Below are 23,767 nucleotides of genomic sequence, written 5' to 3' on the forward strand. Positions count from 1 at the left end.
AAGGGAGCCTTTCTGTCCCAAAATGCTGTAGGAGCAACAGCCCTGGAGCATCCAGTACCTATGGCAGATCCAGCATGGTCCTCCAGCTGTGCAAAGCTTTGCTTCCCCAGAAGGCTTTGGCTGATGCAGCTGGTAAGAGGCCAATGTTAGAGAGAAAGAGGAAAGAAACAAACACAAATCAGTTATCAGGAAGGCCCCAGTCTGTCACCTGCTCCATGATTCCCATCCAACATCAAGGTGCTAGAACACTGGGCACCATGGGTGTACCTGTGCTTCTGCAATGTCCCATCCTGACGTCCCATTGATGATAAGGAAACAAAACAGCTGGGAAGAGGTGCCTTGAACCCCTCTGCTTCTGCCTGGTTACTCTCCAGGCCAAGAGTCAAGGGAGTGGTGGAGCTGGGGCTGACAGCCCTCAGCCCTTGTATGACGGAGTCAGTGTTGTGTGGGGCATGAGCCGGCCAGGCTGGGGAGGGATGAGATGAGAGAGTTCTTGCCTCCCCCAGGACAGTGGAGTGACCCTGCAGCCCTGAACCCCTGCCCCTGTGCCTTTGCTGCCCTGGGTGAGGTGTGCTTGATGCTGGGGAGCACTGGATAGTCTCTCTGGTCCTTTGCCTCTTTTTCCCAGGCTCGGGACTGAGGAACGGAGGCTCCGCACAAATCGGGCTAGCTCGGGCACGGCTGTGGCGGCTGCCCGGGACGGTGTCCAGGCGTGCGCCGGGGAACGAGAGCGACCGGAGGGAAGCAGAGAGTGTGCGGAGGGGCGCAATAGGAGCGCGGGGAAGACGCGCACCCGGTCGGGGTGCGAGGTCCGGAGGTGCCGTGGTGCGGAGGGGTCAAGAGCTGCGGGAGCGTGCGGAGATGCCGGCTGCGAGGGCAGAGGGTGGCCGAGGGATGGCGGGTGCGGAGTCCCGGGGTGCAGGATGCGGAGATGCCGGGCCGTGAGGTGTGGGACGCCTGGCCGTGGGGTACGGGATGCCGAGGTGCGGGATGTCGAGGTGCCCCGGCTGGTCCCACCCCTGCGCGGCGCTCCCCGCCCCGCGGCCCCGCTCCCCCGCCCTCCCTGACGTGTGGCGCTGGCAGCCCGGCCGGTTCCGCATTCCCGACCCCTCCCCGCAGCCCAGGGGCCGCTATATAACCGGGGCTGATGCAACCCACCCCGCCGCCTGCCACAGCCTGCGGGAGGCGCGTACCGGGGCGGCGGGCGGTGGCGGGCCGAGGCGCCCCGGCGGCGGCCGGCACCCACATCGGCACCCGGCGGGGCCCGGGGGTCGGGGCAGCGGCGGAGGCGGCGGGGCTGAGCCTGCAGCCCGCGCCCGGCCGCTACGGCCGGGCCCCGCGGGCACCCCGGCAGCCCGGTCGCTCTGCACGGTGGGTACGGGCGCGGGCGGGGGACGCGCCGGGCGGGCCGGGACTGCGGCAGGGGCGGGCGGCGGCGCGGGGCTCCGCGGGGGTGGCGGACAGCGGCGGCGGGGGCTGGAGCGGGGGGCGCCCGGAGGAGCATCCCGTGTCCCGCGGCAGCGGGCAGGTTGCCGCTGTCCGGGCGGCCGGCGGAGATGCCGGGAGACCCTGCGCGGGGGCGGGCACAGCCGCATGGGCGGCTCAGAGCCGGGCTGCTGCCCCCGCAGCCCGCGACGCGCGGGGGCTGGAGGTGCCGGGCTCGGGGCTGCTGCCGCACCGAGGAGCTGCGGGCGGCGGGGGCGGCCTCCCCCGCTCCTCAGGCGCCGCTGCCTCCCTCCCTTCACCTGCCGGCTGGGCGCGCAGGTGAGGGGCGCGGGTCCCCGCCGCTGCCGGCCCTGCTGTCGCCAGCCGTGTCTCCAGCCCGGGAGGCCCGGGGAAGGAAAGGGGCCCTGGAGGTGCCCCCGCCGCGCGGTCCCAAGTCCGCTTTAGCAGTCAGGCATGGAGTTGAATGGAAGTTGCATTCTTTTGCACGCTCTGCTCCAGGAGGCACTTTTCTTTTTTCCATGGAAGGGAAATAGGTTTGAGAGCAAATTGGGGGAAAGGGAGAAATACCAGGGGAGCGAGAGCTACATTATGTTTCCATTTTCCTTTAATGAAGGCCCTGTGGAGGTGTATTTGAAAACACAGAGTCTCCTATGCCTTCAAGGAGGGTGAGAACACTGTGCTGGCTGGTTCCAGGGCCATATGCAGCGTATGGTGGCCAATGAAACAGGGCCTGGCTCGTTCTCTTGCTTGTCTTGGCAGCCTGCTCCATGGCTTGCATTACCAGCCCTGGAACACAACCACTGCCAAACTGTGAGTGTGTGTGTGTGTGTGTGCTTGGACTCCAAGAGCTCAGCAGAAGCAAATGCTTCTGCAGCTCAAACCAGGATTTTTCAGCTAGTTTTGGGAAAACTTGCATAAAAATCTGTGTGTGGAGGCTCTCTTGACAGAGTATGCCCTGGGAATTTGTTGCTAAAAGCTTGTGTGAGGGCATCTGTGAATGGCAGTCTTTGGAGTTCAGATTCTTAGTATTAGTCCTAGTGATTTAAAAATGCAAAAACCTGCCCATCTAGGGGATGAGTGTGTGGGTGCAGGAGCTGCCATCCACATCATTACTGGATCATGCAGCAATTGGTTGCCCCTGCTGTCTGGGGAATTAACAAAATCTGCTGAATTAGTGTGCAGGTTATTGCCTCTGCTTCCTCATTGAGATGCCTATGGATGCTTTCCCTGCATCTTCACAGCTGAGTATTTCCCTCCTTACAGGATGCAGAGGTCCCTGTGCTACATTCCTTGCCAAGGAGGAGTAAATACTCCCTCAGACCTCTTGCCTCCTCCTGCCCTGTCCATCTGAGCAGTGTGTCCAACTGCTCAAGGAGCACTGAGCATCTGTTCTGTGGTCTCCTTCCCTGTGCTAGTGTTTGCTACTTCAGCTGCATTGCCTGGGCCAGGTTCTTGGCAGCATGCAATGCCTTGGATGTGAAGCTGTAAGAGGCTCTTTTCACTGCAGTGGCTGTTCCTAGTGGGCCTGGCCCCAAGAGCAAGGGAGGCAGAGCCATGGTGAGGCGTGGGACCCCTTGCCAGCATGTGTATGTATCCTGCAGTGCCGTGCAGCTAGGAGGGGGCACTGCAAACCTGATGCCATCTGTCTTTGGCTGCATGTCTCAGTTGCTTGGACTGTCCAGAGTATCAGTCCAAACATTGCAGGCTATTTTAACATGCAGACAGAGAGCTGAAGGCACATATAGGCCTCTGAGCTGAGCAGTGCTGCTGCAAACTAGCCAGAGTTGGTCTTTATATGGATTAGAGGTCTTTGTGGATGACCCTGGCATTTAAGGCATAATTTTGAGGAGTTTGTAGGGGGTGTGGGGGCTGTCATCTCTGAGGCTGTCCTTGGCCCCTGAGGGCAGAGCTTTGTGCTGGAGCACGATTGTCTTCTTGAAGAAGGTTCTAGCCCTGACCACATGTGGTTATGGAAGGTCCTTGGTGATTTCAGCAAGTCAGTTGTTAGGCTGCAGCTCAGACACTGAGGTTTTCTCAGACCAGGATATTCCTTCATTCTCAAATCCCTTTGAGCTGCTTCAGGTACAAATAGGCTAACTTTTACCTTCGTGCTCTGCACTGCTGTCCAGTGGGTGGTGCAACCTCAAATAATTAATTGCGATCTTAATAATACTGTGATACATAATGACACTTTTTTGCAGTTATTGCAATTAACTATGGCAGTAGGAGAGCCTTGCTATGGTGGGTGCTGTACAAACCCTGCTGTTGCAGGTTGCTTGGAAGTCAATCGCTGCATTGCAGTGGTGGGAGCAGCTAAACTGGAGCTTTTTGCTGCCCTGTGAAGGTATGGAGGAAAATGCTCAGGGAGGAAGGGCTGTGAGCTGACTGCTTTGCTAATGGCAAATGGAGATTATTTCTAAGGCTGAGGACTGGAGAACCAGTATCCCTCCTCCTCACAAAAGGGACAAGAAGTCAAAGCATTAGACAGGCAGGTGTAGAGGCCTAATGGTGAGACTCAGCTGGACAAGGGCTGCAAAATGGCATTTCTGCCAAGGAGATGCTATCTGCTCTGGGCTAGCTGCCCCGTGTGCACATGTAGGAAGCTCTGAGCTTCCCTGATGGAAGAGAGGAGGGAGGGCAGCAGGGCTCTTTGCATTCCTGTTTTTAGAAAGCTTCTCATAGCCCTCTGTCTGTCAATGACTCGGATGATCCTCCTGCCAGCTAGAAGTGCAGGACCGAGCCAGAATGTTCCCACTCATGAAGTAGGTTTAGAATTCCACCTCCTGAGGAACAGTTCTTCATAGCTCCTCCTTCTGTTCAGCATTGTGGCCCCCCACTCACTCTGAACTAGGGGTGGGAGGTTACATGTATGGGTGTTCACAAGCCCTGCAACTCTTCTCCCAGCACGTGGGGTTGCCTGTGGGAGGAAAGGAACAGCAAGAATGGCAGCTTGGAGTGTCTGTGGGAAGGGCACAGATGAGTCTTTGGACCTGCAATCCTAGAACCTGGTTGTAGGAGCTGTCTCTCCCTCCTGGGATGGAAATGGGGTGTGGGGGCACTACAGTGAGTAGTGAGGTACTGCAGCATCCTGCATTCTGAGGTGGTGTGCTCTGCCTCAGTGCTCTTGATGGGCCATGCTGTGAGCATGCCTTTACCTGGCCTTTCAACAAGGGGGACTTCTGTGATGCCATAAAACATAAGTAATGTTAGGTGCTCAGTAGAGAGAGACATAGGTGTTTTTATCCCAGCTGGTGTCACTGCAGCTTTTCAGTATGCTATAGGTGGTGGGTTCCTTGGCATTAACAGGTTCAGCAACTGATTGAATGAATACACCATGGCTGTAGTTAAAGTCCATGTTTGCCAGAGCTACTGCATGGGGACCTGAAAAGACTGGTTACCCCCAAAGGGCTTGTCTGCTGCTGTGTTCTGATGTTTGGCAAATAACTTTGATCACTGTGGTGCTTGGCACTGGCCCTGCAAGTTTCTGCTTTTAACAGTGCAGAGCAGAAGCAGCTAGCCAGAAGGTATGACTGTAAGGTGCTACTCAAAATTAAATACATCTAGAGCAGATAGAATTGTGTGGCAATGGGAGAGTCCCATGTTTTAGATAGCAGAAGAAAGCTCTAATTGCATGGGAAGGTACTTGTGTCACTGGGAATATGGGGTAGTGTCTTTCTGCCTTCATCTGTTCCCACTGGGGCCTGAACCTTGAAGTGGAAGTGGAAGAAGGTCTGTAGGCTTCAGATCATCAGCACTCTGCAGTCTTCTCAGAAGAGTCCAGATGGAAAAAAGCAAGTGGCTCGGAGCTTCAGAGAAAGAGTGGTAGACAACTGCCCTGTCTTTGTTTTAGAAGTTACATTCTTGGTTCATGAGAAGTTGGGTATGTCAGGAAAGGGCTTTCCTATAAATCATCCTTCTGCTCACAGAAGGAACTAGATAGATTCAATGTGTGACATACAGACTGAAGTAGCTTGATAGCCAGGAGCTAAAAAAAAAAAATTTAAGTGGCAGCAAAGCAGAGTAGAATCTAAGGAACTATATGCTGGTAGTGCTGCTTCTGATCTCCAAATCAGAATTATTGTTCCCTGTTGGCCAGGAGCAGATGAAAGGCCAGTTACTGTGACTCAGGTGCTCCAAGACAGTACACACAAATGGCAATGTTGTGCTAGGTGCTAACACACTGATGAAGAGTTCAAAGATTGCTTGTATGGGGTTTACAGACTCCAGCAGTGCTCTGATGCATGGCAGCTGACAAGTAATGGCAGGCACCCAGGCTGAGCCTGCTGAGAGAATAGCAGGCAAGCATGGCCTTTATTCTGCAGGCAGCATGGAGAAGGGCTGGTAGGACAGACTATGCCTTAGTGCAGTGCTTAACATGGGCAAAAGAGAAACATGCTGGTAGGTACAGAGTGTCAGAATCTGCTGGCTGGCAATATTAGATGCTAGACTGGCTCTCTGAGCATCAAAAGGGTACTTGGATCAGCCATTATAAATGTCAGCACATGTGAAATAGCTTATGTTGTAAGAAACTGTGATTGTATTATAGACAGCAAAACTGATAATAAGGCTGCAAATAGCCCTCACTCTCACCAAGGAAGCTGACACCAGAGATAAGGCAGTAATGGCAAGTTAAATTGAAGTGTGACTGTCAGAGCCTGCTTTGGGATGTCATGGCCATCTCTGCAGGAAGATGCTCACGGTACAACAGTAGCAGCTGCATTTGGTTTTTAAAGAAACAAACAACACCTCTGGATGCATAGGATGATGGATACAAACTGAGGCAGTCTGTGTGCAGGGAATTGAATGCATGATTTCAACACAGGTAGGCATTCCTGTGCCAGTTTTAGTCTGGGTAAGAATAGCAGTGAAGAGGTGGCAGGAGGGGTGTGAATACAGGCAAGCAAGGGGAGCACAAGCCCCCTGGGCTATACGAATTATGCCTACACATGTTAGATTTATGCTGTAACTGCTGTGCAAACATCAGCTTCTTAAAAAAAAAAACCAAACACAAACCCAAACAAAGAGTCCCCTGAAAAAGCAGCAAACAAATCAGTATAGGAAGAGGAAAAAACCCAACCCATTAAAAAAAAAAGCCCAAGAACATGAAGATTAGAACTGCAGGAGAAAGAATAGAAAGGTATGTGGGGGCAGTGTCACTGAGGAAGCTGGGCAACTGTATGGGACAGAAACAACTTGGTAAAGCTTCTTCCCTCTAGGCTGTGGTTTCCAGAAGATAACAGACTCTGGCAGTAGGAGAAAAACTAAGAGTAATGGGTGCTGCCTTTAAGAAATATTAAATCAACCAGTGTCACAGAATGCTGACCATAGGGACATAATTGGGGAACAAAGCACGCAAACACTTGAAACTGGTGGGAAACATGCAGCAAAACCAAGGTGAGCAAAGAAAGCTGTACTGCTGTCAGCTTTTTGAGTATGAGACTGCTGATAAAATAACTGAGTTGATTGAGTCCACAGGAAGAACAGTGCCAAAGCAAGGATGCAAAAGTTGCTGCAATTATCAGGAGGGTTTACAGACATTTCGGCAAGAGGTCAAGGTCTTGTGTTACAGCATTTTAACCAGAATAAGGGAGTGTAGAGGCAAAGCTAAGAAATAAAAACTAAATTTTGACCTGTGAAATCATGTGTTGACCAGATTTTTGCTGCAAAGATGGTTGCTGAACAGAGCAATGAATGGTGTAAGGTATTAATCATTGAACTGAAGTTGTAAGAAAGCCTTCTCTCTCCTAATTCACTCTGGAGCATCTTGATGTCATGGCACAAAACAATGAATAGTGTTGGTGCAGAAGGCCCAGTAATGGTGAATGTAAACTCAAGAAGCTGGTGTCATGCTGATCCAATGGTCCTGTGCAAGACTGCACATTCTCTTTCCCCTTGATGTGTTGCTATTGGCTTCATTATGTGCAAAAGCATAGCTGTTACAATGCATACAAAAGAATTGTGGGGTTCAAATACAGGACAGCAGAAAGCTAGGTTGTACTGAAGACATGACATTTCCAAGCTCGTGTAAGGAGATGTTGAAACACCATCTGGCATTGAGGGAAAAAGGCTGTGTTATTTATCAGTTCTGAAAAGAAAAAAAAATATAATAAGAATCCCAACTAAAGCACTATGTTAGAAAGAATGAATATAGAGGTGAGTTGGTTCATGTGCCTTAGAAATAGCAAATGCTGCGAGGGAATATCCAGAAACCAGTTAAGAATTGGCAAGGCACCAGCTGTATTCACCCCATCCAGCCAGAGGTGGCTGTTGAAGAGCTGCAACCTAAAAATCAAACTCAGATCCTGAGCTTTAAAGTTCTGCCCTACCATGTGAACGTGGTACCAGTATGCTGGAGCTATAGGTAGGCATGTCCATGTCTGCCAAGATGACAGCTTTGGGAGGAAGATGAAAGTAATAAATAGAATTCCATACTCTGGCTTTTTTATGTTATCAAAGTACAGCTTAGCTCTGGCACTCACCAGAAAAGAATGGGAGAGTATCTGGGACTTGGGGTGAAAAGAAAGTTGTGCTTACATTAGGAAGGAGCAAAGGAGTGGAACAAACTTGGAGTTTGTTCAAGTTTGAGTCCTTCCAATCAGCAGGAGTGACAGTGCCTGGGGCTGAGGGCCCTCAAGAATTGGGGAGATGATCTGTTACTGCACCCCTGCTCTGCAGACAGGGATGGCACCTCTCCTCATTCCTTTCTATTTCCATGGTTATAGCCCTGCTGGGAATGGTGTTACGTTCCTCCCCCAGGCCTACTTCAGCTTGACTCTTGGCAGTTCTCAATGTGCTCCTGAGCTTTCTGGCCCCTGAGCAAGCTCTCACCTGTAAAAGACTCTTTTCCCCCTTTCTACCTAGTTCTCAGCTCATCTTAACGTGCAGGTTTATGGTTATCCAGAAGGCTTCTGGCACTTTGGTTTGATGAGCTTAAAATTTAGTTTCCCCTGATGCAGGTGTGATATGGGCTTTGGCACTGCAGTCCCTGGATCCAGGATACATTTTTAGAGCATATTGGATACTGGGCCAGCCCCTTCACTCTGACCTGTGTTGTGTGTTACACTGGTACAGAGGCTAATTCAAGGCCTATCAAGCTACCAGATCAAAGATGCAGAAGGAGAAGATGTGCTGGAGGGAAAAAAAAAGTGGTTTCTCAAATCTTTAGCCACTTGTCCCCAGGGACCTGCCCCAGGCTCAGGAGTGCATGGGGAGGGTGCTGAGTGGTCAGGTTGGCCCACAGTCCAAAGAATGGGTTTCTCCTTGCTCCTTATTTCATAAATTGCAGTGACCCTGTATTCAGTCTGCCTGAGGACCTGGACTGTCTAGCCTGGGTGCTGTCAGCTGCATGTCATGATGGAAGAAAATTAAGCACAGCATGGCCAGCCAGTCAAGGGAGGGGATTGTCCTGCTCTGCTCCACACACATGTGGCCTTGCCTTGAATGCTGTGAGCAGTTTTGGGCACCACAATAGAGAAAAGAGATGAAGCCATTAGAGGGCATCCAAAGGAGGGCCATGAGGATGGTGAAGGGCCTGGAGGGGAAACTGTATGAGGAGTGGCTGAGGTCACTTGGTCTCTTTAGCCTAGAGAAGAAGAGACTGAGGGGAGACCTCACTGCAGTTACAACTTCCCTGTGAGGAGAAGAGGAGGGGCAGGTACTCTTGTGACCAGTGACAGGACTTGAGGAAATGGCATGAAGCTGAGGCAGAGGAGGTTTAGGTTGGATATCAGAAAAAGGTTTTTCATCCAGAGGGTGGTTGGGTGCTAGAACAGGCTCCCCAAGGAAGCAGTCACAGAACCAAGCCTGACAGAGTTCAGTAAGTGTCTGGACAACAGTCTAAGGCACAAGGTGTGATTCTTGGGCTATCCTGTGCAGTGTCAGGAGCTGGACTCGATGATCCTGATGGGTCCCTCCAACTCAGCATATTCTGTGATTCTATGAATAAATTAAAACCAAGTCCTCCAAGTCCAGAATGGATTTTAGCATCCAGTGCTGGGTTCAAGTCAATTCTCATGCTGAAGCCTGTGAAAGGGTGGGTCAGGGCCCCAAATCAGTCTGTGAGAGACTTCAAGTGGCTGCTCATATACTTTTGCTACTGATTATTTTTCTATTTTATTTTTTTAAATGTTGACATAAACTGTTCAAGCTGGGGATGGACATCTGTGGGATTGCTGGCTTGGGCTCTGCTGCTGTTGGCAGGTGTCTTCCCCAGTGCCACAGCATGTCACCTTGGTGGCAGCATCAGGGAAATGGCCAGCTCTGTAGTGTATGCAGCTATCCCAAAATGGTAGACTGGATTTAACCCCATACAGCTCTGTCTTGTGTCAGGGGGTCCTGGGAAGAACCTCTGGATTCACCTCCCCTTTGTCATCCACCTCATTGACCAGGTGCCTTCCTGCTGTAGAGGGATGATCTCTGAGGAAGGTGGTAGGGATTTAGCCACATTCCCTAAATAACTTGTGTTTTCCTGTCTGGAGTGCAGCCTAAGGGTGTGATGGTGCTTATTTCTGGAGCAGTGGAGCATCTTAGCCTTGTGTAGGCCTGAAAGGAAGGGGGAGGGAGGTATAGCTTGCAGCTTCAGAGCCCAGCTGCATTGGGCATCTCTGGGCACCTTAGAAGATGTTGGTGCAGATTCTGGTACGAGATGTCAGTACAAGATTGCACTGCAGATGTGGAATTACATTTTTCTAGTTTAGAGATCTCTGTGGAAGAATGAATACTTTGCATCAGCTTAGGTCCTTGCAGTCTCATGGAGTTGACTTGTAGTCTTTTTGGAGGTCAAGTATCATTACCAAGTATTTTGTCTTTCTTTTCTGTCACCAAATGGGCAAGAGTCCATTTCATCAGGGAGTATCTCTTCTCTTGGGAAGTTACTTGTCTGTCTTTCCTGTCTTCTCTTCAGGCTTTAATGACCTTATGCAGATCACCTCCTCCCTGCCCAGCTTCCTCTCCCCACAGCAGTGCTCCCAGCACTGCTGAACACTGGCTTGCTCTCCCCTTTTCTAGTCTCCTAAAGGATGACTGGAGCAGAGGGCTTGATTCCCCTTTATGGTTTCTGTCTTGCTGCATCTGCTTTCCGTGCTCTTTCCCAAGTCTTCTTGGTCACAGCTGAGCAAACCCTGCCAGGGGACATTTCATGCTGACACCTGGACCTCTTCATTGGCAGATTAGACTGTTTGACAGCTCACAGCTCATTGCAGGTTGAAGACACTCTCTGCTGCAAATCAGTCTGTCTGTCACACCAATGCAGCTTGCAGAGCACCCGTGCTGGATGCTGTGGAGCTTGCATTAGCCTCTCTGCCCTTGACTAGCCTCTATGCTTGTTTTTCCTCTCTTCTGCTGCTTATCTCTGCTTCCTTCACATTAACAAATATATTAAATAATCTCATGGGAAAAGGGATGTGCCAGTGCCAAGAAATCCTTTTCTCTGTTTGTCTTGATTAACCCTGTTCAGCCTGCTCCCACTGACTCCACTTGAGCAGGGCAGTTGGACCAGGCAATCTCCAGAGATCCCTCCCAGCCTCAGCTGTTCTGTGATTCTGTGATCCAGCAGTTCTATCTCACATGCAGCTTTACTCAAGTCTTCAGCCTGGTACTGACATAGATTTGTCTCCCTAGCATGGCAAATGCTGAGCAGCTGTGGCAGCTGGCTTGGCTAAGTGTGTGTGAGTCTGCATGGCTCTACTGCCTGGGCCAGAAATCTGTATCTCCTGTTACCTGGTCCCTCAGGAGATGAGAGTGGATGCTTTGGAAAGAGCAGGGCAAGTGCCTGTTATCCCTCATTTAAGGCTCCTCCTTTCTCTGACACTTGGTGCTGTGAGAGCCTCCATGAGTTTCCCCAGCTGTTTGTTGAATCCTGCCTTCTAACTGGCTCTTGTGGTTGCAGGAAGCTGCACACTGAGATTATGGGTCCACTCCTTTAGTCTGTTTCTCTCCTGACATTGCTGGTCCCTGCTGTGTTGGTACCTCCTGCACAGGGGCAGAATGGGGTGGGTGCCTGGAGGCTCCTACAGTGTGCTGGGACTTCTCTGGATGGGTAGGGCAAGGAGAGCAGTGCACACGCACTGGGACGTGGTTGAGCAGTGCACACGCACTGGACGGGTTGAAGAAGAGGGGCAAATGGCAGCTGTGTGGACAGCAGTGAATGTTGTAAGTAGGTAACTTGTGAATGTCCCAGGCCAGTTACACAGCAGGGATGTACCTGCATTGCAGCCAACAACCATCTGCTCCAATGGCTTTTGGACTGATGTAACAGCTCCAGCTCTATGGACTTCCCATTTTAGGTTTAATTTTATTATATCTTTGCTGCTTGTTCTTCATAGTTATTGATAACTCCTTTTCATCAAAAAGGAGTAAAATAAGTGACTTGCTGAAGTTTGCCTTGATCCTATTCTCACTTTTTTTCTTTCGTGATAGAAGAGGACTTTTGAACCTTGCACCATTTCCCTTCCCCTCCAGCCTTTGTTTCCTCATGCTGAGAGATGTTTGTACAGTGGCGGGTATTTTTTCTTGCAGTTTTATCTGTGGTCTTTGTGTGCTGTGTTCCAGCCCTGACCAGTGGCTGAGCCTGCCCAGAAGGAATCCAGCCTAGGGCATATTATGGTCCTATTTGTGCCATTTTCTTCTTCTACTCATAATCCACACATTAATTAATCAAAATTCAGCCTAAAGCAAACCCTGATCTCCTGTTCTCCAGAGAAAGGTGTCCATGGGATCACATCACTGTCATTGCAGCCAGCTCCTGTTCTTCTGGTGCTTTGCCTCTCAGGTCTCTTCCCTTCCTGATCTACACCCCAGCGGCCTATTCTTCCTCGCAGGATTCATATACTTGGTTTCTATAATACAGATTCTGCTTATTCTCTGCCGTTGCCCTTCCTGGGGGAGAATGTCGGCCTTGATTCATACCCCTGTAGGTGATGGGACTGTAGGATGAGTTAGTCCTGTGCTGTGTGACGAGGCCCTGTCACTGGGTTGTAATGGGATGTGTCTGTCCCCCTGCAGCCCAGGAAGCCGTGTCCCCTGCTATGATGCCAGGGCAGATCCCCGACCCGTCGCTGACGGCCGGAGCGCTGCCTGGGCTGGGCCCCCTGACGGGGCTGCCGGGCACAGCCCTGACCGCCGAGGAGCTCAAGTGCGCTGACATCCGCAACATCGGGGCCATGATCTCGCCTCTCCAGTTCCTGGAGGTGAAGCTTGGCAAGAGACCCCAGCCTGTCAAAAGTGAGGTGAGTATTGGAGGCTGCTGGCTGCAGGTGGCCCTGCAGGGCTGGTGTCTGTATTTGTGTGGGTTTCCCTCCTGCCTGTGCTTGGCTGTAGTAGCAGTGGCCAGCAGTGTGTTTTATAAGCTCCCTGTTTGATGATGTGCATGCATGTTAGCAGCTGCTCCACTAGCTGCCTCTCCTCCCTGCCTGATTTCCTGTCCCTGGCTGGCAGTGGTGGCCTCAGCATCCCAGACCTGGTCCAGTGCAGCAATTGGCAGCCATCTGAACTCAAACCCTGCGTGTGGAATGGGGTCTGCTGCAGCCAACATGTCCCTAGGTTGGGGCATGCACCCAGAGTAGAAGTCACACAGCCTGTCACCCACGTCAACAAGCCCTTGGTGCTTCTGTCATTGGTGTTGCCTTTCCAGCAGGAATGGGGTGTGTGGAGCAGTGACTCAGCCTGTGCTGCAGGTGCTGCTGGCTGGGAGCTGCCCCTGCCCCATTGCTTGAGGTGGGCCCTGGCTTCACCTCGATTTTCCTGGGATGGGGAAGATGGGTGGTTTCTGCTTGGTACCACAGGCTGCCATGCCAGAACCAGGCTGAAGGGACCAGGGAAATGCTTGGGCAGTGTTTTCCTTATGTCCCATGTGTTGGTTGTCCAGTCTTTGACTCTGGCTGAGCTGGTGGTGAGTGTTTGCACCTCCTACTGCCTGCAGATGGAGCTGGGAATGCACCGTTTCAGAGGTCCCACGGTGGCGAAGGTGCTGGCTGCTGTTAGAAGGTCCAATATACAGCCTTCTGAACAGCATTTGCTCTGGGTGAGGTTACCTCAGATGATGCCATATGAGGATGGGGTGATGTGTGTTCTCTGGCAGCATGAGCATGGAGGTGCTGGATGATGTGAAAAGCTGCCTGTGATGAGCTGTGAGCTGAAAGGAGTAAAATAGGAGTTCCAGGGGGTAACCTGCTCTCCAAATGGTGCTGACACTTGATTTAGCCCAATTTTTTAGCAGAAGCTCAGCAGCAGCCACCTGTGCAGAGCATCCCTGTTCTTTTCCCCCAGCTGTTTGAGGTGGACTCCTGTGGGTAGAACTGGTATGATGTAGCTCATCTGAGCACCTTGCACAGGAGCTCTGTGCCCAAGAGAGTGTCCAGTCAGCTTCTGCAGCCTGGAGGTTGCCTGGGAAGGACTGGACAGCTCTGCAGTGGGAAGAGCTGAGGCTAGGATACTGTGGGAGGCCATTGTGAGGCCCTGGGCATGCTGATGGCTTTCATTCCTCTATGGGCAAAGCAGTCACGGATTTTCAGCTGAAGCCAAATTCTCTTCCAAGCTCTTGGCCTGGGTATTAATGCAGCAAATGGTCTGCAGTGCCTGCCTTGCTTCATGGCTTGGGGAAGAAAGAGGGTGACTCTGTGGCTATGCTGTCTTTCCAGGCTCAGCTCCTTTTCTGGGGCATTTTGGGCACCTCTGAGCTGGCCCTGCAGCCACTGCTTTTGCTTTTTGTGGGCATGGATATGTGATGTCACTGGCATCTGTGTGACAGGGACAGGGCAGTTCTGCCCCACAGCAGGTGCTGGAATTGCTGATTGTCCTCTGAGCCAGCTGTTGAGGCACAATGTGGAGGAAAGCTAAGAGAAAACCCACTGACAGCCCTTGCTCAGCTACTTTCCATGCAGCTGGTTCCTCCCCTGCATGGCCCATGAAGCTGAGGAGTTGAAGACAGCAAATGGAGCTGCCCTTGGCAAGGCTTTGCAGCAAAAGCCTGAGGGAGCTGTTGCAGTAGCTGCTTATCCCATGAGTAGCCAAGAAGCTGCCCACGCACAGTTTTGCAATGCCGCCTGCAGCTGCTTTCCTCTTGCAGGGTGCTGGAGCCCAGGAGTGCTGGGTGCTGGTGTGCCACTCCGTGGTGCCTGGCAGGACAGGCTGCCTGCCATGAGCCTGGCCAAGGCATCTCTCTCTGCTCTGCTGGGGGCACCAGCATCTCCTGGCATTGGGGTCTGTGTGCCTGGGGACACATGCAAAACCCACCCAGTGTGTGTTGGGGGTCAGCTTCTCTGCAGGGTGATGGACAGCCCCACTGGGAAAGCTGCTCTCCTCTTGGACAGGTGTAGACAGATGCTGCTGAGCTCCTCCACCACTGAATCCCACCTGGGGTGCTCCTCTGGGACTGAGCCGTGCCCCTTAGGCAGATGATCACCTCAGTCTCTGAGGCTGCTGACTGAAGCAGTTCAGGAGGCTTCCCCACAGGGACTTCTACCCACAGGGATCCATCCCCTGGAGATCAGCTGCTGGGAAGTGCTATTGGGTGACACAACATCACTGTCCCATGTGCCTCTGAATAACGTCCTAACCCTCAGCACCAGGGCTGTGTCACCTTTTTGAATTGAAATCAAGCAGAAGCAGATGGGGAAAAAAAACCTGCTGTCTTGAAAAGAGAACTTCTCAGCATTGAGAATTTGTGGATTCCTCATACCTGGAAGTGTTCAAGACTAGGCTGGACAGGGCTTTTAGCAACTGCTGTACTGGAAGAGGTCCCTGCCTATGGTAGGGGGGTTGACACTAAGTGATCTTTAAGATCTTGTTCAAACCTTTCTATTTTCTATGAAGCTACAGGAGCTGTGCTCAAAATACAGAACCAAGGGTTCAAGCTTCTTCTGTCTGTGTTGAGCCACCTTCCTTGGGCATCTGTATTCCATCTAAAGGACACAGCCCTTTGCTGGGCCCTCTGTGGGGTGGAGGGTCATTTATTCTGTAATTCTTGTTGAATGGACCAACAGAGCGTGGAAATGTCAGGCAGTTTCCAGGGCTGGTGCAGTTGCTGGTTACTCTTCCAGTTGCTGTTAGGCCCCAAGATGTACTTTTGAAGCCAAGTTTGGGGGTGGTTTTTGAGCTTTGGAACTGTGAGCACAAATGACTTCTATGCACCCTCCTAGTAATCCTGGAACTAACAGACCGGGAAGCTGTCTTAGGGGTAGATGAGTAGTTGGTAAATGTGCAGAGGGGAATTGCATCTACCCTGATGTCCACCTCCTCTTAATTTCTGTCAGGAACTTTTATAAGACCTGGAAGTCAAATGTAGAGTTAGTGCCTTCCAGATTACTCCTGCTAACCTGTCACATCTAATTTATGTGGGTGCAGTGTGAGCTGTCCATTTCTGACTGGACTTGGGGCTATCAGTGCAGTTCCCATTGTAGTTCTCACAGGTGTGGTACATTGGTGCCCCATGACACTACGTGGCAGCCTGGCATTATGGAAGTCTGTGCATAGCTTGTGCTGGCTTTGCTTAATATTTTCACTGCAGCTGAAATAGCAACTGTGGTATAATGCTTGCAAAGCAAGGTAGAAAAGATGCAAAACTGTTAGTGCTGTAAAGCTCAGACATTGCCTTCTACAGCATGCTGTGTACAGTACATGCAGCTTGCTTAAGCCACCCCTTCACCCTGCCTCTGCTGAGTCCACATTTCTTCCAGTCCTTGTGCATCACACTGGGATGTTTTGATTAGTGGGTTTTGGAGTTGGTGACTGTTAGCAGTGTGCACAGTCTACTGTGGATGATGGCCCCTGCAGCCTTCATTGGCATCAGGCACTGCTGGTGTGTCTGCATGGGGGGTGATCTTGTGGTAACAGTCGATAGGAATGAGACAGTTCAGTCTGACAGCTCAAATTTCAGACACCCAGGCCAAATGTGGATGAAGGCACTGGGGACCTTTTCTTCTCTATCCATGCTGCAAAGTATAACCTGACTTTGCAGGGCTTTCCAGCACTCAGATTTTTCTTGAAGGAGCTAGTTTGGGTTCCTGGATGTAGGCATGCCATAGGCCATTTACACAGGCCTTGCAGCATATATCAGTAAATACTTTGATTATGGTTTTCTGACTCATAGGGCCTATTGGCTTGGCCTGTGTGGTTTGAGTCAAAGAGCACAGAGAACTGAGTCATGGCAAACAGTGCAGGTACTGCTGTGTCCTGCCCCCTCACAGGGCATGCAGGACCTGTCCCCACCTTACTGTGGTGGCCCTGTGACTCAGACAGTGCTGAAGCTGCAGCAGACAGTCCCAAATACTGGAATGGGGCAGGCTCAGCTGGGATATCTTCTGGGTTTTTCTGCCTCTTGTCCTTGGCTCTGTGTGTGATGCTTTCAATGTCTGTGCTAACAGAGCTGAGCCTGTAGATGTCTGTGTGACAAACCACCCTTGTAGAAACAAGGAGGGAGCTCTATTCTGTCTCTTCCCTTTCTCAGGGAGGGAGCAGCCCTGTGAAGCCATCTCCTCAGCTGTGGGTACAGGTCTCCCTCTCTGTGTTTGCACATGGAGGTAAAGGCTGTAGCAGCAGCATACCTGGTTCCATGAGGATTAAGTCATGCTGCTGGTAGCCTGTGACCAGCTGGCTGCCACATTGCCCTGGGTGGGGCTGCCACATGCTCACCCCTACCTCCTGCCCCATCCCACATCTGCTGGCTCTGATCTGGGTTTCTCTGTCTTGTTATAGCTGGATGAGGAAGAAGAGAGGAGGAAAAGGCGCCGGGAGAAAAACAAAGTAGCGGCAGCACGATGTCGTAACAAGAAGAAGGAGAGGACAGAGTTCCTGCAGCGGGTGGGTGTCCCAATCTGTCCCAGGGCACAGCAGGGACATCCCTAGAACAGTGCTCCAGCTACAGGAAGCATTGCCTCCTGAGCTTCCCCTCTGCCACCCCTTGCTCCAGTGCCTTTATCTGGGAAAATACAGCTCCTGCTTTTGGTGAGGTTGTGAAGGTGGTGGCCATGTACATGCCCAGGCAGAGCTTACCCATGGTACCAGGGCTGGAGAGGGCTGGAGGTTGACTCCAGGCTTGTGGTGAGAGAGGAATAATAATGGCTCTGCCTCGGTGCTGGAGCAGGAACACCCATATGAGTGTGGCACAGGACAGGGGCTGGCAGTGTGCTGGCCCCTTGACCTGAAGTCCTAAAGATTTTCCCACTCAAAGGCCAGATGCCCACTCCATCTCTAACCCCAGGGCAGAAAATCTGTCACAGCACCTTGCTGTTTTTCTGCAAACAGTGGTGAGACATGGGTGGATGACACAACTTGGAAGGAGTCATTTCACAAGGGCAGATGCATACAGATGGGCTGGGTAAAAACTTAAGCATGGGTTTGTCCCCAAATACCTTACCAGAGCACGGAAAGCAGCCGGACACAGGTTTTGCTGGGGTGCGACAGAGGCCTGCCCCAGGTGGTGGCTGTGTGATGGCACAAAGTGCCAAGCACGAGGCAGCAGGGCTGGGGATGAACTGCCTGGAGGGATGTGGTGCCTTGGCAGGTCTTCAGCCTGCTCCCCTGCTGCAGGGGCTGAGGGACAGCACCGAGCAGAGGTGGCATGTTGGCCAAATTGTTTCTTGTGTCTTGTCCTGCTAGATAAAGTCACATGCGGTTGTGTTCCTGTCCTGCTAGGAGTCTGAGCGTCTAGAGCTCATGAATGCTGAGCTGAAGGCCCAGATAGAAGAGCTGAAACAGGAGAGGCAGCAGCTCATCCTGATGCTGAACCGGCACCGTCCCACCTGCATCGTGCGGACAGACAGCATCAAGACGCCTGAGAGCGAAGCCAACCCACTGCTGGAGCAGCTAGAGAAGAAGTGAAGGTGGCACGGGGCCACGAGGAGGAGACAGTGGCACAGGGTCTTCCAGGGTCTCTAATGTATGTACTGTATGCCCCAGGCCTGGTGCAGCCAGGACCCAGTGGGCTTCCTTGGGAACTATGGACCAAACATGGGAACAGAGAAGATCAGGAACCTGCCAACCATGTACTCTGAGGCTGAACCTGGGAGCAGGGCTGGTGGTACCAGTGCGGGCAGCCTCCCTGTGATACATCATCACAACCCTTCAGCCTGCTCTCAGCCCTGGGACCCACAAAGCCACAGCGTGTCCTGCAAGGAGCAGGCAGCCCATGGGTAGCAGGGGCTGCAGGCTGAGGAGTGGCAGCTGGGCAGTGCCCACCAGCACCCTGCCCAGAGGCTGCTGCTGCTCCTGGCATGCTCCAGAGGGAAACCTAAACCCAAGAACCACAAACACTTGATGCAGCCCCATCTGGTGGGCAGGCCTGTCGGGGCTCGGTGGCGCAGGCGCCCCCCACAAGCACACTCAGTATAATGTTTACAGCCCAGCTGTCCGTGTCGGCCGTGCTTTTGAATGCACATTTTTACACTTTTTTAAAGTATTTTTTACAAAGTTTTTATACAGTGATCTCTATATGGATTTATATAATCACTAGATGTGATCCCATAGAAATGTATGTTATAATGGTCTGTTTGTTACAAACACATATGCCACAGTTATCTCCATTGTGTTACTTGTCCGGTAGCATCCAGCTCCTTTCCTGGCATGCTGGGAAGGGGGTGCAAGCTGCCCTCTGCAGTGGTGTTGCTGCCCTCTCCATCCATGTATGTCCTTCATAATACTCAGTTCTGTATCTCTCAGTAAATGTTACCTTTGCGTATGCTGTCCTCCTGTAGCTCTGTTTGGGTCAGCACTGCCGCAGCAGTGGGTTCCTGGCTGAGTGGCACAGTGGAGCAGATGCCAGAGCTGGTTTGATGATTGTGTTAGCAGCTGTGGGCCAGGAGAATTCACCCTGGAATGCTGGCAGCCTTGGAGGCAGCTCTGACTATTGTCAAGCAAGAAGTAGCTCATTGCTGCACCAAAGAGATTAGGTAGGCATGGCTTGCCACTTGGAAAGGTGGAGGGAGACCATGTCATCCTTAACTGGTCCTTTGTGTTTCGGTCCCAAATACAGCAGTTTGAACTTATTTCAGGGATGAGAAAGAGACAGGGGACCTGTCACAATGTCCTTGTGCTGGTGATCCCTTTATGTGCCTTTGTGCTTCCTTCTGCCCAGCCTGTGGAGTTCATGGCAAAGATCTGACCCATTCCTCAGCTGCTGTCAGGAGCCAATCTTCATTCTTTGAAAAACATGATACCTCTGCCTTTCATTAAGCTCTGCTGAAAAGATGGGCCTCCTTGTCTTTTCTCCTTATTTCACTCTGCAAAGTGTACATGGTAATAAATTCCCTCTTTGGTAGTCAGTGGGAGCTCTTGGGGATACCAGATGATCCAGGCATCTTGTCCACAGGCATCTTGTACTTTTTGCTCACCTGGATAGCCTGTGTGCTCATCTCCACTCCACTGGCAGTGCTGTGGGTGCAGGTGATGGCCTTTCTCTGATGAATAGCCACATTGCAGTAAAAATTTCTTCTATGGAAACAGCTGGCTTCGAAGAGAAATAAAAGGTGCCCTTTGAAACCCAGCATGCTAGAGGCAGCTAGCAAAGGTAGCAGCAGAAGAGTGATGTATCTACATCAGTTTAATGCTCAGCTATTCCAGCCAAGGCTTGGGCAGGAACTGAATCCTAGCAAGGCCCAGGGTTGGAATGCGATTATCTTTAACCCAGTCTACTCCCTGATTCTGTCACCCAAACAACCTTCTGCCTCATTTCAGTCAGTACTAAGGCATTTGACACTCAAAGTTTAGGGCATTTATTTTTCAGGTAACTTGTTTGGGCTGTAAAACAATAAAGTTAAAGCAGAGGGTTTGGGCCTCTTCCCCTTTATGCCACAGCCTGTGACTATTGAACAGAAAAGGTTCCATCTCTCTGCAGTGCAAAGTTCCATCTCTGTATACTGCAAACCCCTCCTGGTTCCTGTAGGAGACAGGCTATTTGATGGTCTTTTCTTTGGTAGCATCTGTCCTCTCAAAACCCAGCTCCCACCTTCTCAGAATTAAAAATTTTGCTATGGGACAGATGGTCCCCTGGACAGGCTTGTGCATTGCAGTGGCATCTCCTGGGCAGGAGGGCACATGCCAGGCACAGCCTGTGTTGCCATGTGCCCAAACACGCTCCCAACCTAGAATGCAATGGTTCTACCTGTGGCAGTGTCCTTGCACTTGGATCTGCTTCATGCACGGACTGCTCGTGTGGATTTGCTTGGAAAAGTCAACTGACACTTTTCAAAGGCCGGGAAGCCCCCTCCTGGCCATCCCACACCACCCCACCCTGTCTCAGGTGCAGCGTGGACCACTACTGGAGCAGAGCTGAAGGGATCTCGTACTTCTGGGACAGGGCTTGGTGCCGGTGCTGCTGCAGCCGGTAGCCTGGGAGTTGTGGGGCTGTTGCCAGCCCCACGTCCTCGGTCCAGCCAGCCGTCGGGCTGCATCCCTAGTTCTGCTGGGCGCACACGGATCCCTCCCGTCGGTGGCTGGAGCCGGCTGTAGAGCCGCAGTTGGCTCTGAAACGCAGAGAGCTCTGAGGACGGCCGTGGCTGCTGGCACACAGCTCTCGTCTCGCTCGCTGGCTGCTGCAGCCCGAGGCTCTCCCGTGCCCACCCAAACCGCACACGAGGCGTCTGCAGACGGATGCGGCATTGCGCGGGCACCGGGCACCGGGCAGGGGCGGCCGCTCCCTCTCCCTGCCGGCAGGAGGCGCCGCGCGGCCGCGGGAGCGCCGGGGCCGGGCCGGGCCGGGCCTGGGCTGGGCTGGGCTGGGCTGTGCGGCCGGACGGTGCCGGCTCCGCTCCCGCCCGGTCACGGCCCTGCAGCATCATCTGTCCGCAGCAACGGGCAGAGGGAGGGAGCACCTCTGCTGTGAGAAAAGGCAGCGAGAGCTGGGGCTGCTCAGCCGGGAGGAGGGGGGACCTCAGAGCACCTTTCCAGTACCTAAAGGTCTCTGGGCAAGCTGGAGAGGGACATTTTACCAGGGCTTGTGGTGATAGGACAAGGAGCAAGTTTTAAACTGAAAGAGGATTTGGATTGTATATAAGAACATTTTTAAATGAGGGGAGTGAGGCACTGGAACAGGTTGTCCAGGGAAGTGATGAATGCCCCATCACTGGAACTCTTATTGGACAGGGCTCTGAGCAACCTGGTCTAGTGGAAGGAGTCCCTGCACATGGTAGGGGGTTGGAACTAGATGACCTTTAAAGATCCCATTCAATTCAAACCTTTCTGTCATTCTGTGGTTCATGGTGCCATCCCACGGTTCCATCAGATGGTTCTTGTTAAACATGTGAGCCCACCTGGCAACATTGGTGCTTCCTGGCTATTTCACCTGCAGGACTCTCTGCTTCTGAGATACCTGAGATAGCTTAACAACCAGGACCACCTGCAGGAATTTCCAGGGTGCCAGCAAGCCTCCTCCAGGACATGCCCATCTTCTATTTTATGAGATCCCCATTCAGGTCATGGCCCTTGTGCTCCTTCTCACACTCGCTAGTAGTTCAGGCCAGAGCTCTCCCCAGAGTGGTGTGATACCATATTTTTCCTGAATCCCAGGTAGGTCAGCTGCATTACTTTTCCATTGTTTAGATGCTTGTAACAGCTCTCTGGTGCCCTTCACATATTACCCCCATTCCCTCTGCAAAGCCACCCTTTCCTCTTCACTCCTAAGGAAAGGTAGGTACCACTTTGCCCAAAATTACCAGGCCTGAGCCAGTGGGGGATAAACTGGCTGGGAGTCCAGCTACAGTAGTTTGGTGTGAGTGCTCTACACTGCATGCCTGACTATCTTCTTCTTGCTGGACCCCTGACAGGTGTCAGGACCCATGGGCAGTGAGAATTCTGTTTCCCCAGAAGTGTCTTGCCAGTTCCTCTCCCCTCTCTCCTGCAATCAGCTCACCCCAAAGAGGTTGAGCAGGCCATCATGCTCCCAAAGCTTCATTATGCCCCTCTTCCTTTCCTCCTCATCCTCTCCTGACCCACTGCCCCTATCCCCTTGTAGGCAAGATATGTGTGCAGTGCTGGGGACGAGGCATCCAGCCCCTCCCTCCCTTGGCTTGCAGCAGAGGATGGTTGGGGGTCATTACTTTGCATTTTCATAGTATTGTTCTCACATTGTCTATGAAAAATGCCTTCTCTGCCCTTCTTGTCAGTGGCTGAGGGCAACTCCCTAGCTCTGTGGTAAGTGGTATTAACTAACCTTTGCCAGTGACCTGTCTGTCTTGTTTCATTTTGAGCCAAGGGCAACAGGTATTCATTTGTCTTTGTCCTTATTGGTTCTTCTACTCAACTTGCTGGAAAACAAGCCCCAGAAATCCCCAGCCTTGATATTTACCAAGAGTCATGGAAACTGCTTTGATTACCATGGGTGCCACACTCTGCTGAACGCTCCTGGTACCAGCACGGCCCATGGCTGGGTGCAGGACTGGAGCTGGGGAGAACTGTGCTGCCAGGATGCTCACAGAGAAATGAGAAAAACCAACTGCTGCTTCCCTGAGCCTGGAAGCATCACCTGGCTCCCCAGGACTTTGCACACTTTTTGCTTATTTGTGATCACTGGTTGATGGCAGTTGAAGTGGGGGAGGGCAAGAGGGTGGGAGGTGGGCACAAGTGAAGGAAATGGGTCCATGTGCATCCCGTGCTCACATGGAGGCATCATGCTCCTGCTGGCTCAGGAAACTGCTCTGTGGGCAGAGCTGGGTGGGTCACTTGTCCCTGGTTAGGGGCATGAGTCTTCCCAAGCCATGCAGCTGGTGGGGTGGCCAGGGTCATCTCCCAGGTGGGTGATGGAGGCAGGCAGGGCAGCTGCTGTCAGAGGTGTAGCCAGCCCCACGGGCAGGGAGCTTGCTGTCACCAACCCTTTCCATATGAGGAAAAGATCCTTCCCTGTAGCCAGAAGGTCTTGCTGATCAGGGACACCAGGAAGGGCTGGCACCCATGACATAATGGCTGGAGTTTTCCTTTTCTCTGCATCTGAATCTTTGGGAGCACCTGTCAGCTCAGGCTGACTCCTCCACTGCAACAGAGTTGTAATTCCAGGCACAGCCAGTGCCTGTGATGCTTCCCCAAGCCTCAGCACCTGTGGCAGCCTCAGTGTCTCTGACTGCATGCAGCTGGGTCTCCTGCCCAGCACAGCTATTTCAGCTCCTCACCACTTGGGGAGAAGGTGGTGAAGGGGTTGGTGCTGAGGCTGATGGGGAGACACAGAGCAGTTCACAAAGGCCAGAACCAGGCTTTGCAGCCCATGCATCACCTAGGGCTGAGTTTAGGCTGAAGATGCAGTGTGTGCTTGTGGGATGAGAGAGCTTAATGATGCTGAGCCTTTGGTTTTATCTGTCAGGGTCAGCAAGAAGTTATTCCCAATAAGCTAAAGTGATGGGCT

At 52.2% G+C, this 23,767-nt stretch overlaps 1 protein-coding gene across 1 annotated transcript; it reads left to right on the forward strand.

Moving 5' to 3' along the window:
- The first annotated feature begins 1,119 nt into the window (after positions 1-1,119).
- JDP2 (Jun dimerization protein 2) lies at positions 1,120-19,117 on the forward strand. Its single transcript, XM_036385115.2, has 4 exons — positions 1,120-1,371; positions 12,448-12,671; positions 17,137-17,241; positions 18,076-19,117. Exons 2-4 carry the CDS (start codon positions 12,471-12,473, stop codon positions 18,259-18,261), a joined length of 492 nt encoding a protein of 163 aa, XP_036241008.1. The 5' UTR covers positions 1,120-1,371; positions 12,448-12,470; the 3' UTR covers positions 18,262-19,117.
- The last annotated feature ends 4,650 nt before the right edge of the window (positions 19,118-23,767 follow it).

The sequence above is a fragment of the Molothrus ater genome, chromosome 6, assembly GCF_012460135.2.
Source record: "Molothrus ater isolate BHLD 08-10-18 breed brown headed cowbird chromosome 6, BPBGC_Mater_1.1, whole genome shotgun sequence".
NCBI lineage: Eukaryota > Metazoa > Chordata > Aves > Passeriformes > Icteridae > Molothrus > Molothrus ater.

Coding starts and splice junctions, on each gene's coding strand:
- JDP2 (XM_036385115.2), top strand. CDS start 12,471: ATGATGCCAGGGCAGATCCCCGACCCGTCGCTGACGGCCGGAGCGCTG. Junction 12,672..17,136: donor CCCAGCCTGTCAAAAGTGAG/GTGAGTATTGGA, acceptor GTCTTGTTATAG/CTGGATGAGGAAGAAGAGAG. Junction 17,242..18,075: donor GGACAGAGTTCCTGCAGCGG/GTGGGTGTCCCA, acceptor CTGTCCTGCTAG/GAGTCTGAGCGTCTAGAGCT.